This window comes from Onychostoma macrolepis, chromosome 02 (genome assembly GCF_012432095.1).
Source record: "Onychostoma macrolepis isolate SWU-2019 chromosome 02, ASM1243209v1, whole genome shotgun sequence".
Classification (NCBI taxonomy): Eukaryota; Metazoa; Chordata; class Actinopteri; order Cypriniformes; family Cyprinidae; genus Onychostoma; species Onychostoma macrolepis.
The window spans coordinates 9,287,716-9,303,593 of NC_081156.1; the positions used below are offsets into that span (position 1 = coordinate 9,287,716).

General features: G+C 35.6%; 1 protein-coding gene across 2 annotated transcripts; it reads right to left on the reverse strand.

The window, feature by feature from the left end:
* Positions 1-8,298, reverse strand: LOC131551008 (gastrula zinc finger protein XlCGF57.1-like). Of its 2 annotated transcripts, XM_058793594.1 has the most exons (4): positions 8,230-8,298; positions 7,847-7,989; positions 3,450-4,894; positions 1-815 (listed from the first exon to the last, which is right to left on the reverse strand). In XM_058793594.1, exons 2-4 carry the CDS (start codon positions 7,935-7,937, stop codon positions 648-650), a joined length of 1,704 nt encoding a protein of 567 aa, XP_058649577.1. In that variant the 5' UTR covers positions 7,938-7,989; positions 8,230-8,298; the 3' UTR covers positions 1-647. The 2 variants fall into 2 exon arrangements, with proteins under 2 accessions (XP_058649577.1, XP_058649569.1); XM_058793586.1 differs by lacking the exon at positions 1-815 and having other exon boundaries at positions 858-4,894.
* Between the last annotated feature and the right edge of the window lie 7,580 nt (positions 8,299-15,878).

Sequence of the window (15,878 nt, forward strand, 5' to 3'; positions counted from 1 at the left end):
TGCTCCGACACACCTGCATGGATGATTGGTCCCAAGATTCTCTGTCATGCTTGTTCTTTTGTCGCTAGGTGTGTTTGACTTGAAGCGGCTGTATCTGTAGTTTCTGTAGGGTGGAATAATGTCAGATCACATGTATTCTCCAACTTCTGTTGGAGATGTTAGCTGGAGCACACATATTACACAATTTATTTATTTTTTTATTTCAGAATATTTTGAATGAAAATTCAAGAACAGCCAAGTCATTTTTCAGAGCCTGTGTTGATCGATTAACAACATTTTCCAATTAGTGGAGGTTTATGTCAATGTTAACACATTTTTGGGGGGTATGTTGATACTCTTTCTGGGACATGGCTCTAACTCTGGGACAGACTTGTCGTTCTCATCTGGCTCAGGCTCCAGGATGAATTCGGCTGCATGTAATAGCTTTTAAGGTCAAACTCTCCGCTGGTAGGAGGACCTATGCAAGCGTGGGCATTGCGTTCATGATGGGTGTAGACTCAGGCTCAGGGTTTGAGGCAGGCATTTGCTCAGTGTCTGTGGCGTGCAAGTGGCAATCATCGTCCTCTTCCACCTCACCCATGGTGGAAGAGGAACCACTCCTTGTGAGCACTAGCTCAACAAAATCCTTAAACTTCCCTCGAGGACCATTAACAGACAGGGTAATTATGTTGAACATGATCATTAAGTCCAGTCCAAAAATAATGATATGCTATGTTCCAGGAACTCAATGGTGTGGTCCTCGAGGGAGTGATTATCCCGAGTGAGGAGGTGGCAAACGGCTGGAAGATCCATGTATCTTCTCTAGATCCTCTGTTCTGTTATGGCAAGTGAAAGAAGATGAGAAAGAGAGATGGATCTCAATGTCAGCCATTTAATTTAGAAACATAAAGAAGGTAATCCAAAATTTACTCAAAGGCACAGGAGAGAAGTTTCAGCTTTATAAAGATTAGAAAAGACAACAGGACAATGAACTGAACTAAACAGAGGGCTTAAATGCACACAGGATTATCAGAAGACAGGTCATCATAATTGGTAACCATAGGAACAAATTACACATGGGGAAAACGCTAAGAAAGGGGCCGTTTACACAACGCAGTTTTAACTAAACCTAAAAACTTTTTTGTGTATTTGGCCATTCATTTACCTGACAACAGCATTTTGGGGGTATGAAAATGCACATTTCTGAAAATGTGTTTCACATGTGTTTCAAAAGTGCAAGTTAAATACTACACCGTTATCGTCTCCATGTAAACTATAAAAATGCAAATTTGCGAGAACGGTGATACACTAAGGTCATACATATCAGTATTGCATGTTCCGTCAGTATGTGCACATGTGTAGTGTTTTTTTTTTTTATACAAAGTGAGATCGCCAACTAATGGCCTGGCATGCAGAATACAGTGTTATGTCCTTTTCATGGATATATGTATACAGGGATTGTTTTGACAACGTTGTTGTCTGTTTTTAGTGCATCGTTTTCATGTAAACATACCCACAGTCCTTGGAAATGGCAAAAGAAAACCAAACTAAACTAAACTTTACATATACATCTTACTACAAGTGTAAATAAAAAAAATTGTTGCAGGAACCCAACTCTTGCACATGTATTTTGTTATCAAAAGAAACTATAATCGTTGTTTTAAATTTAATAAAAGGAATTTAATGCAAGAAAAATGTGTTAGTCAAGTCAGTTTGATTTACAGAGCTTTTCATATACAATGGTAGTGTACACTGCTTCAAAGCTTTACAGAAAATACTGAAGACATATCTACCATAGGTCACTACTGAGCAGTTCCATTTAGAGCTTCATAAAAAATGTTATTCGTTACTATACCCACAGTGAGCAAGCCAAAAGCAAGTCCTTCATAAAGCCCAATTTATACTTCTGCGTCGGACCTATGCCGTAGCCTCTACGCCGTAAACTGTGCGTCGGTTTTCATTTATACTTCTGCGTCGTCGTCCGCGTCGACGTGCAGTACACATGCGGACCGCTAGTCTGCAGTGTCCACGGGCATATTGCTTATGAACCCGCAGTACCACGGCAAAAGCTGGAGAAGAAGCGGCTCGTCTGAGAAGCATAGCAGTGACTGTGGCAAATAAATATCAAATCATTAAATCGTTATTTAAATCTACAAAAAGGAGACAACGGAACAGGAGCAGATGGCATTCTTTCAATCTCCACAAGGACGTGTACCACGGCAGATCAACATTGTTTGTCGCGGACAACTAGTGATGTATAATGCTATGTAGTATAATAAATGATAAGACACTTGTTCTTTGCTTTGTTTTATTTTAAATAAGAAGGTGTGACATTAAACTATATTACAGTGCTCATAAACGCACACAGAACTCAAGTGCATACGGAGGGAGGAGTTCTAGCAGACCAATCACAGCGCTTGCGGTCCGTGTAAAATTGACGCGCTGTTACATTTTTGGAGAGGTGCACGTCAGGTACGGCATATGTTACGGCGCAGGCCTGTGCGTCTCTGCGTAGGCTACGGCGTAGGTTCGACACAGAAGTATAAATTGGGCTTTAAGGTGATCGTAGTAAAGAAAAATTGCCTGGTTTCTCCTAAGGTTAAAGGGTTTTCTTTCTACATCGAGGGCATGTTTAAAGGTGTGCAGTATGTAATATTGGCCGTAGCATTGTTTTTCAGAGAAACAAGTATGTGAATTAGCATGTTTCCTTAACATCTGCGAACACATTACGCTATTGTTATGCTTTAGTCAAAAAATTACAAACAGCACCTTTAAGGACTCTCTTCAAAGTGAGTTTCTACGTGACTCTGAAGGATTGCTTGACGACTGAAACTCTTTTCACACAAAGGACACGCGTATGGCTTCTCTCCAGAGCGAATTCTTATCGGACTCTCTACATCTACACTACTTGTAAATTTCTTCTCACTTAGGTGGCATGTGAAAAGCTCCTCATCAGTGTGAGTTCTCATGTGCCACCTAAGGCTTGCTTTATGGGTGAAACACTTTCCACACTGTTGGCACGAGTAAGACTTCTCTACGGTGCAAATTCTTTTCTGACTCTCAACGTCTACATTTTTTGTAAATTTCTTCTCAATTTGACGGCACGGGAAAAGTTCCTCATCAGCGTGAGTTCTCATGTGCCACGTAAGGCTTCCTTTATGGGTGAAACGCTTTCCACACTGTTGGCACGCGTAAGGCTTCTCTCCGGTGTGAATTCTCAGGTGATCATTAAGGTGTCCTCTATGAATGAAATTCTTTTTGCAGTGATGGCATGTGAATGGCCTGTCTACAATGTGAATTCTTATATGATCATTAAGGTGCGCTTTTTGAATTAAACTTTGTGCGCTTTCATGGCATGCAAAGTTGATGGCAGTGTGAGCTCTCAGGTGAACATTCAAGTTTCTTTTCTTACTGAAACTCTCTCCACACTGATGGCACGTGAACGGCCTTTCTCCGGTGTGAATTCTTACGTGAATGTTAAAGGTTCCTTTCTGACTGAAGCTCTTCCCACACAGATGGCATGTGAACGGCTTCTCTCCGGTGTGAGTCCTCATGTGTTCATTTAGGTGTCCTTTTTGATTGAAACACTTTCCACATTGTTTGCATGAGTAAGGATTGACTTTAGAGTGAGTTTTCAAGTGGCACTTAAACTTTCTGTTACAAGTGAATCTTTTTCCACACTGAAGGCAAGTTAAAGGGTTCTCTTCGGTGTGAATTCTTCTATGAATCTGGAGCTTTCTTTTATACGCGAAACTCTTCCCGCACTCATTGCAAGTGAACAGTCCTTCAGTGTGAATTCTCATATGCCACTTCAGGCTTCCTTTATGCGTGAAACTCTCTCCACACTGATGGCACACAAACGGCTTCTCTCCAGTGTGAATCCTTACGTGAACATTAAAGTATCCTTTATGACTGAAACTCTTTCCACAGTGAGGGCATGTGAACGGTTTCTCTCCAGTGTGAACCCTTAAGTGATCATTAAGGTGTCCTTTATGAAGGAAACTCTTTCCACACTGATGGCATTTGAAAGGATTCTCTTCAGGGTGCATTCTCATGTAATGCTTAAGAGTTTCTTCAGTGTGAGTTCTCATGTGCCAGGAGAGGCTTGCTTGATGCGTGAAACACTTTCCACAGAGAGTGCATGTGAACGGCTTCTCTCCGGTGTGAATCCTTAAGTGATCGTTAAGATGTCCCCTATGAATAAACCTCTTTCCACACTCAGGACACATGAAGGGCTTCTCTCCAGTGTGACTCCTCATGTGAATATTAAGGTGTCCTTTATGATCGAAACTCTTTTCACATTGACGGCACGGGAAAGACCTCTCTCCAGAGTGAGTTTTTACGTGATTCTGAAGAGTTAATTCATCAGTGAAACTCATTCCACACTCAAAACACGAGAAAAGGTTCTCTCCAGCGTGGGTTTTCGTGTGACATTTAAGGTTTTCTTTATTTGTGAAACTCTTTCCACACTGAAGGCAAGTGAAAGGTCTCTCCTCGGAGTGAATTTTTTTGTGAACATTAAGTTGCCCTCTATTTGCAAAACTCTTTCCACATTGATGGCATGAAAAAGGCTTCTCTCCGGTGTGAATTTTTGTGTGGACAGTAAGATGGCCCTTGTGTTTGAAACTCTTTCCGCATTGATTGCATGTGAAAGGCTTATCTCCATTGTGAACTCTTGCGTGAATGGTAAGGCGTCCTTTATGTTTGAAACTCTTTCCACACTGATGGCATGTGAAAGGCCTCTTTCTGGTATGATTTTTATTGTGATCTTTAAGGCATCCTGCTTGTGAAAGATTTTCAGACTGATAGTCAATTGAAGGTTTTTCTTCAGCTATATAATTCTCAGGTGTCTGGAAATGGTGGATGTCCTCAACTTCATTCAGTTCTCTGCTTTCCTCTTTCACGTCCATCAGACCTACAATTAACAATAAATTGACAAAAATAAGAAAGGTGGAACCAAAAAATGCCAAAAAGTCAATCCCATAAAAAATTGATAGTAAAAGACAGCAAGTAACTTTTGTGTGTGTTTGTATGTTTAGTGTGCAATATGTTCATTCAGTCATCATCAACACCATCAATTCTTCTACACTACTGATGCATTTTAGATACATTTTCAAATTTTATTTTTTTTCTGTCAAATTAGTAATATGGACAATAAATCAAATCACAATATTTAATAAACATGCCAAAAAATGCGTAAACAAACCTGCATGACCATAGAAATCCGGGATTATCAGAGATGGATAAAACATTTTTATTAACATTAAACATTTAATTTAATATTTGTATATTACTTTTATTATAATATGAACTTGTTAAGGCTATATTTTTATATTTATTGTTATGCTTATTTCCCTTTTCAATTTGTGTATCGCTTTACCTAATTAACGTTCTATATAAAGTTAATTATGCTAGCCTAGTATTTGCTACCATATATTTTGCCAATACTGTAAATGCCTGACAATTATGCCAGTAAAGTTTTGATTTTATGATTGTATTTATGCCCCGTGTGATGATAAATGAGCGTGTTATTGAGTTTCCATTTACAAATGAAACTACGTGAATGATTCATTCTTCAACAAAACACTATAGTAATTATAATTATAGTCTCATAATTAGCCAAAATAAAATTAAATATGTTAAATTCAAACTTTAAACGCATTCCAGTAAAAATTCCAGTCAGCATAATCAAAACTGTATTGGCATGTCGAGCATTTACAGTAGGCTACTTAACATTCTGAATAGTTTTGTAAATAATATTTACAAAACTAATGTTAATTAAAGAGATCGAAAGGAAGGGAAAAACTACTATAAAAAAATATAAAAATATAACCAATAATAATAATATACAAATATTACAGGGAAAAAAATGATCAGTTAATGGACTTACAAGACTGTGGGATGATAAAAATGTTTTTGTGTAGGCCTATTTTATTTTATGTACATTATGTAACATTTATTCACGATAAACTTGCTGTCTACATTGCGCGCAATACAGTCCGATAGCCAAGGCCTATGGTTGATATAATTTAAATGTAATAATTTCTATAACAATTAATATAATAATTTATTAATTCAAAATAAAATATTAATAAATCCATCTCTGATAATTCTATGGTCACGCAGGTTTGTTTATGCATTAAACTCATGGCCACAAGAAAAACTTGCTCCCTCAACATTTTTTATTTTTTATTTTAATGTTAAATGCATCAATCTGGTGCATCTCTTTGGAATTAAAAAATTATCTGCGACATTTTAAATACTTTTAAGTATATAAATTTCTTAGTATATATATGATTTTTTTTCTGCTTTGACAGAAAATGTTTGGTTGTTATTATTATTTTTTATATATAATAAACAATATTTAAATAACAACAATTTGGATTGTGCTAATTATGTCACTCCAATACATTGTTGAAATAGACTATAAATATTTATAGGGCTGGGCAGTATATTGAGTTTGTACAATATTGATATATTTTTTATAAGCCAATTGGTATAAGGCAATACTGTTTATATTGATGCAAGCACATCTGAAAAATAGCCGAGGACACAGAGTGAGCTGCTGCGGGGCAAGTGCATAATCCAATTTGTCCTAAACATGAGACATGCTTATATTAAGGGCTTTAAAATCACTCGTAAGATATAGTTATAATGTGTAGTTTAAAGCAGCTTGCTCTGACACATACATGTGCTGCTGACAGACAGCCTTGCGCTGTTTAATGTGTTTGAGATGTGGCTGAAAGCAAACAGCTGAGAAAGAAAACACAAGTGTAGCAGTATATTGGATCCGGGCAGCTCTTAAAGTGACAGCTGTCTAATATTCCTGCTGTCTGTCATTCGTGTTAATCAAACAACTAAAGAGAGTAATTCTTTCACTACTGTTTTACAGTAGTTTTTTGTCCTATTGCTTATAATTAGTATTCTTATTTAATGGCTGACTGTTTATTTGTCTTCAGTGAGTGTATTTTTTGTTTGTTTGTAATTATTATTTTGGCTACTATTAGTGTTTTTGTGACAAAGAATTATGAAATTATTATGGTATAACAATTTTTGATATCCTTATTTAAAGCAAAAATAACTATATTGTGATATATGTTGTTACTGTGAAATGACTCATATCGGGATATAAAATATTGGTCATATCGCCAATTAGAAAGCCATAGAAATATTTCTATTTTGCTGTCAGGAGTGCATGAGCCTTCTGCATGCAATTCTCCACTAAAATTCACAGATTTCAGTGTACGAGCACCATCGCACACAAATGTGCCAAAAATATACATTTTCCTGAAGTATTTGTGTAGAATTTTAAACCTACAAGTAAGTGTATTTTTATGATGGCATTAACCATAAAGTGACTGTAATGGGAAAATCAAAATAGCCTAATACAATTAGCATGTGCTTTAGCTTTAATTTATTTTCATTTTTAGTTTAGTGAATTTATCTTCTGCGTTAAAATGCATAATTTTTCTTTTTAGATTGCAAATGTACAATGTTAGAATGTAATGTGATTTTAACCATTTTTTATACATAATATATAGCATAGACTACATGTTTACATTCACTTTTTTTTTTTTTTTATCTCACAGCCTTTAATATGAACATTGTTTTGTTGGACAACATTGGGTAGCATACAGTAGTAGGCTATATTGCATATTTTATTTTTTGGCCATATCGCTCAGCCCTAATTTAAACACATACATATACTGTATTCCAAATAACCTGCAAATACATGCATTTACTATGTTTCCTTTCAAATTACATCATGTGCATTAAACAATCTTTAAGTAGTTTGCTCTTTTTCTGGTCTTAAGACACATTATGATAAATAATAACCAAATTGAATTGTATTGTTTTAAAAACCAACCTATTTGTTCCTCAATTTCTTCATCTTTCACTCTGCAGGGTTCTGCATCAGTCGAGTCTTCAGGCTCCTCTTTAATAAACTCCATATCCATGAAGATTTATCTTATAATTTTCTCAAAGACTTCTGTGTCACGTTTAAGATGACTGAAATAGTTAATAGAAAGAAATGGAGAATAAAATAAGTCACTCTGAATGGACTCGCGTTACACTGAGGGGAAAAGAATTACACTCGCACATTTTGGCGCCATTTACAAGAGACCACACAAAGCATTACATTATCACGTTGAATACATTCATTTTACATTAACAACCAACACAAAATTAGCACCATGTGCAATGCATTCGTTCAAAATAACTTTCAACAAAAATGGACATTTTACACACCTTAAACGATGAATATCTCGAAACAAAACCCCTTCTCTGTCGAACAACAGCAGAGGGAGGAGTCCCGGCGCCTGCGTAATGACGTCAGAGCGGTCCCGCGAGGCAAAATAAAAGACGTCACTCGAACGTTTTCGTTTCTAAATGAACTGCACTTTTTGTGAAGAAAATCAGTTGTCAACTTTTAAAAAAAAAAATTTTAATGTCCACATTTTTTGTTTTAAAACAAACTGAACCTGCTTTAACATTATGTACAGTGTTACTTTTTCTGTTGTAATCATAATATAAAACACATTGGGCATTGAATTATTTTTTAATAAATGTACATTACAGTATACCAGTAGTTCCTAAATTTGATCCGTTTTTCATGACTTCACTTACTTATGACACTAATATTCACAAATGTGTTAAATTGTACGAGTAAATTTTTTCACACCCTCCTTTATGTCGCTATTTATATTAGTAAACTATAAAAGCTTATGTATTACAAATTCTCATAATTTAAATGGCTTTTTTTAATGAAAAAATAATTCGTTTTCAAATATCTCATCTCCCCTATTGTCCAATTATGCATGTTTTCATTGTACTGTAACAAAGATTTAAAGATAGTTCATGCACTGCAGAGCTCCTGATATTTATACTAAATAAATATTGCTGGAATCTGGAATTTTTTCGATATTATCACTTAGATATTCACATTTATTGACATCACCATGTGGACTAAAATCATCTAAACCATACTTCATTTAATGAATAAACTCTGAAATAACACAATCCTAACTCAAAATGTTGCAGCTGACCACTTTCCCTAAAAATGTATCTTAATACCAGGTCCATGTGTAAACAGCCAAAAATCAACATCAACAAGGACAGCAATGGATGGATGTGAAAAGTAAAGACTTTCTGATGGTGAATTAAGTATTATAGTATTTGCCTTTTTAATAATGGGATAGTTCATCCAAAAATTGTAATTATCGGTGGAATCCAGCGGGTCAAGGGGAGCAATCGAATTGTTTGGATCAAGCAGTCAAAAAAGTGAATTGAATGCACAAGAAACATATAATTTACTATGTGCATAATTGAAAACTAATTGTTTCATGCACACAACTTTTGCATATGTACTTTTATTTTTCATAAAAACAGATTGGATGCAGTAGAAAAGAACCTGTTCAATTAAACACTATTATTTTAATCTTGACAGCCCTTGTTTTAATTTAAAAGAAAAAAAAAGATTAAATGCAAAGAGAAGATGCATCTGCCAATTGTTTTATTCATTTAACTCTTCACATATATCAATAACAATATACATTGCTTCAGTGCAGCTTTACAGAAAGTATTGCATTTCCATTTAAAGCTTTGTTAAAATAAAAAAAAAAGTGCCTTAATATGTTTGTCTCATTATCAAGCCAAAGGCACTGTGGCATGAGACAAAACCTTAGCTGTAATGACAGCAGTAGAGGAAAAAAAAGAGCATGTGAAGGGCTTCTCTCCAGTGAGACTCCTCATGTGAATATTAAGTTGTCCTTCATGACAAACTCTTTTCATAATGATTGCATTTTAAAGGCTTCTTTACGGCATGATTTTTAATGTGTCCTTTTCGTGAGAGATTTGCAGGCTGAGAGTTTTCTTCAGTTTCAAGTGTCTGAAAATTGCAGTTGTCTTCAACTTCTTTCAGGTCTTGACTTTCTTCTTTCACTTCCGTCAAGCCTGCAATTAACATGCGATTGTTAAAAATTGTTCAAGATAGTTTAAACAAGAAATACAAAATAGAGAAACCTAATAAAAAAATAGACAGTAAAAGACGTCAAGTAACCTGTTTCTATTTATGTTATCTTTAGTGTGATAAAAGCTCATTCTGACATTGTCAACACCATCAAATCTTCTACTGCTGACAGACAATGTTGTGGTCATTTTAGATGCATTTTGGCTTAAACTTCTTTCATGATTTACTTTGCCAGTGCTTCTCTTCGGGTCAAGCACTACCTTCAATCAAATCACAGCGCTCAGGTACCACTTAGTCACTGGGGCTGGGATGTATTTTGACAAATTTCACAATTTGATTCATTTCTGACTCAAAAACTTTCGATTCAATTCAATATCGATTACTATATATCAGGTACAGTACATGCAAAATTTTCAACTAATGCTGTAAAATAGTCAGTTGGTACTACATTACTATAATATTGAAGGTTAAAATGAACTTCTCTATATACAAATGCTTAAATTACACTCAAAGTTTTTATAATAATAAAGTTACAATTACAATGATATTGCTACTCCAATTAGTTTTTTGAGATATAAACATTTTAAATGGTGGCTGTTATAAAAACATGATGGATTTATTCAAATGTAAATTAAACACTGAAAAACTAAAAATTGTTACAATGAATATGTTACAAGGTGAATATATTTAGCAAAATTATTTTCTCTAGTTAAGTTTATGGTCACAAAATATGTTTTTTTCTGAGATAAATGTGACGTTATGTGACTGTTTATAAGCTTTTATATTTCGGTAAGATGTTCGCTTTTTTTTAATCATACCTTTGTATGTTTATTCATGTTTATTATGTGATGATACTGCTATTAAAGCAGAGGAGATGATCGGTTCACATGCGCTTCGTGTTGCCGTTTCTCTTGAACTGAGGCTCTACGGCAATCTATTACTCCACATTAAACGGCGCAAAAACCAGAGAAGTTGAGAAACAGAGTTGCGACACTCCCATGCACTCTTAAAAATAGAGGTGCTTAAAAGGTTCTTCACAGCAATGCCATAGAAGAACCATTTTTGGTTCCACAAAGTGATTTCCACTTTAATTTAAAATTACATTATAAACCGTTACGGGAGGAAGAAGTTGTTAACCTGCTCTGGTTTGGGGTGAAGAGCGGGTCGGAAACAAATCATGTTTGTGTAGATACTCGTCAAAACAGCCATTAACATAATATTCTGTGCATTTGCTCAAGCAGACAAGAAAGAGGACTCAATTTAGTACTCGCGTGCAGTCCGATCCGAGTGCTTTTTGCATGTGTGTAAAGAAACAATCTATCACAGAACATGAGCACCGCACTGAAATCTCTTTCATGCTGACTCACTTTTGAATGGCTTAAAACACATGAGAAAGATAAAGCAGCACTAGCCCGATCATTCAGATCGGTGATTAGTTAAACACTGCATCGGATGCCTGTTTTCCACAAGTTAATATGATTCTTTAGGGTCTTAATGAAAAGTCTATAACATACCTCTCTTCCGTGCAGTGACGAGTTATTCTGAGTTCACGAGAAGGTAAACTTTAGCCGCATTCATCATGAACCTTGCTAACTAGCACATTATTAGGAAAGGCGATTTGCAAAGATTCATAAAAGCCCTATACTCACTTCTGTAGTCGAAACTGGATCACGAATAATTCGCACGAACATAGACACATTTAGACAGATTGGGGTGCATTCCCTTCAAAAAAAAAAGGTAATCCACTGCGTCTTCAGCGGCTATGTATATATACTGTATATATATATATATATATATATGTGCAATAATAATAAAAAATAAATCTGAGTCATGACAGTTTAAAAGATGCGATTCTCGTCAACCAATCAACATCGCGTGAAAAAGGAAGACCATTTTTGACGTGTTCTAAATCTTCTGTGTGACGTAACGTCAGGCCCCATCACAGCAAGTACTGTAACAACCTTAATTTAATTAATTAGTTATGAAAAAATAACGCGATTTAAAATGTTAACGCACCGCCTCGCACCTAGACCTGACTGTTGACTAACTTACGTGATGCAGGACATCAACTACATAGTCCATAAATGCAGTTATGTGCCCCCAAAATTCAAGATATTAGTGTCGTGGACAACACATTCAGGGCCCAGTTTATGGCGGGGCCCCTCTCTGATCACTATAGTGGACAAAGGTTTGCTACATTTTGATTGGATCTTGGTGGACTAACATGAGCAAACTGTCCAACGCCATCAGATAAAGATCCCAGGACAGCAGCCAGACACCTCTTAGAGGGCAAGAAGACGACCTTTGGTACAAAGCATGGGAAGGACAGGACTTCTCATTGGTCAAAATGCAGTTTCTGCCCTTCACCCACCAACAGACTGATTCCTAAGGTTTTGGCCTGTGACTGCCATAAAGATCCCGTAGGACCTCTGGATGCAGCAGCAGGGGGTGAAACAAAGAGAGATCGCACAGTTCCATCCAAATCCATTCATAATGTTCTCAAACCTTACACTGATGCAAACTACAACACACACATCCTACTTATTCAGAGAAATATTCTCAGTGACAGCGACGTGTAGTGCAACATCTTACACAAACTCAGCTGTTGATGGACAAATTAATGCATGCATGACAGTTTAATCTTCTTTCATCATGTTTGGACTTAATGCATTCGTAACATTGCCAAAGGTATTCTGGTTGTGGTTTGGTAAGTGAATGATGCATTGGTAAAACTGTAGTGACACTTTTCTAAATGTGTGTTTGGACTATACAAATAAGTTCCACAGGAGGAAAGAAGGGTGGGCCACACCGTGTCCCCCACTCTGATGGAAACAGCCAATCACAGCCTGGAAATGGGGAAGCACCAGATTGCAATCTCCTCCTCATCGGAAAGAGATAAAGGTACCTTCCCAAAAGACACTTCTTGTTCTGAGTCTGAGTCCTGTTACCGGGAAGGCCGTAACAGAAACAACCTGTTCTGAGTCTCTGGCCTAGGTGAGACTGCAACAGATCAATCTCCTTTGTCTTTGAGTCTCTGGCACATCCAGGAGACACTAACAGATCAACACGTTCCAACCGGATCCTGAAGATTTGACTGATGCATGTTATTGTTTATTTAGTACTGATCTGATTAAGATATTTAGCATAAAAGATGTTTACATATGGTCCACAAGAGAAAATAATAGTTGAATTTATAAAAATGACCCCGTTCAAAAGTTTACATGCACTTGATTCTTGATACTGTGTTGTTACCTGAATGAGTTTTTTTTTTTATGTGATAGTTGTTGATGAGTCCCTTGTTTGTTCAGGACAAACAAGGGACTCATGAACAACTATCACTAAACAAAAAAACACAGCTGTGGATCATTCAGGTAAGAACACAGTATTAGGAATCAAGTGCATGTAAACTTTTGAACGGGGTCATTTTTATAAATTCAATTATTATTTTATCTTGTGGACTATCTAAACAACTTTAATGTGAAATATCTTAATCAGATCAGTACTAAATAAACAAAATGCACTTTGTATGATCCTCTTATTTTGGTAAAATAATTAATATTTTGCAGATTCTGCAAGGTGTATGTAAACTTTTGACTTCAACTGAAAAAAAAAAAATTTAATTTAAATAATACTTACAAAAAACTGCCTTGTGACAGCAGTGCCCTTCTCAGGGTGCAAAGACAAGTGGACCACACTGTAAAGCTGCAAGAAATTAAGTACATTTGATTCAGTAATGTGTTAGCCTGTTGTTGATGATGTATGGGCTAAAATCTCATAGACTGTTGCCTATAACGTTACAGTTCCAACAATCATCGACTCGTTTTGATCGAAATAAACCCTAAGCTAATTCACTAGATGAGAAAATGTCGGGAGAGCAGCGGGTGAAAGAGCGCGTAACTTAACTCAGAGTTTCGACTAACAGCTTTGAGGGAGGAGATTATTAACGCTCGCTAGCTAAACTTGCGGTTTCATAACACATTAAAAATCATGTAAGCTAGAATAAAAACATATAATAATCAAATTAACTTACCGAGCTTGCATAAATCCTCCACTCTGCGTCTCTCTCCGGTCAGCAGCAGCTGTGTTGTCTGTGATGTGAGGTCAGGTGGCGCGCTATCTACAGCAGTCCTGTATTATTGCCCCGTGTATTACAGTCAGGCTACAGCAAGGTTACAGCAGTACTAAAATATATTGTAAAATATTCCCGCCAAGACAAAATTACCCAGAATGCAATATAAATTACAGTATTTTACTGTAATGGCTAAATGTGGTATTGTATTGTAGGTTTTTACAGTAGTGTGCTGCTAAATCTACAGCGATTTCTAACAGTGCGATACAATTCCCATTATAACCATTAGATTTTCTATTGTGTTTTGGGCAGGGTTCTATTGATTTTTTCAGCAGGGCACCACCACAGCTGTTAAATAAACACAAATTATTCACTTTTTTTTTTTTCCTACAAATACAAAAGTTATTCTTTTTCTTTTTGGATTTTAAAATTCTTCCAATACTTGACCATCTCCTCTTCATCTGTCAGTGATGCTGGTACAGGTTCTCCTCCCATTTTGCAAGCCTCTGCCTTCTTGCCGTCGACTGAGTACAAGTCAGTAGTTAATTTTATCACTCTAATTAAGAAATGTAACAGGTTGGATTAGAGAATATTTAATTATCCTATGCGAAAATAGTAACTGACTGTGTGGAAAAAGCTGCAGTGCATTGAAATAGACACTGAATGATATTTAAATGTTTATAAAGTCATTTAGCCTACACCCATGAACTCTCAGAGTTTCCCATCTCACGGCAAGTCAACGGAGTTCAAGTTTAAACTCAGAGTTGGTTGAACCTCCTTACTGAAACGGGCCCCAGATATTTTGTGTTAAATATTGAACCTGCTTTAACATTTTGAAATGTAATTTGTGACCTTTTTCATTATAATCATACACATTTGAAAGGCAATTATTTTAATTGCACAATGTTTTGTTCACCTGTAGCACCTAAATTTGACAAATCATTCATGACTTTACTTATGACACTAAGAACAGATTAAATTAGCCTACATTTTAAAAGTTGGATTTGATAAATTGTATGATAAACTGATTTGTTATTTTCACTGACTCCTTTATTTATTAATATTAATATTAATACACTATGGGAGCTTGATACAAATAAATAATACATTTTAAATTCTAAATTTAAAAAGTATAAATGGCTTTTTTTTTTTTTCATAGTGGACATTTTTTAAGATTAAAAGATCATTCGTTTTCAAATATAACATCTCCCCTAGTTTCAGATTATGCATATTTTCACTGTGCTGTAGCAAAGACTAATAGAGAGTTCATGCACTGCTGAGCTCCTGATATTTGTACTAAATAAATTATTGCTGGGATATTTAGGATATTATCACTTATTTTGGATATTCACATTTATTGACATCATCATCTCCATGTGGGATAAAATGATCTAAACCATACTTCATTAAACTCCCTGAAATAACACAATACTAACTCATAATGTTGCAGCTGACCACTTGTGATCAGATAATCTTAATACCAGGTCCAGGTGTGGACAGGTACAAAGACCAAATTTAATAAAATTTAATAATTTATTTAAACAAGTTTGTATGATTTTATTGATGGACTCATGAGTAAAGATTTTCTGATGTTAATTGATTAAGTATGATAGCATTTGGCTTTTTAATAAAGGGATAGCTCATCTAAAAATGAAAATTCTGTCATTATTTACTCACCTTCATGTTGTTCGAGTCTCTATCTTCTGTTAAACCCAAAATAAGATATTTTGAATAATGTTGGTAACTAAACTATGGAAGACAATGGCATTTACTACCACCATTTCATGACAAACATTTTTGGGTAAACTATTCTTTTAATAACAAAAAAGAAAATGCTTCGACACTTTTCTGTGTAACAAA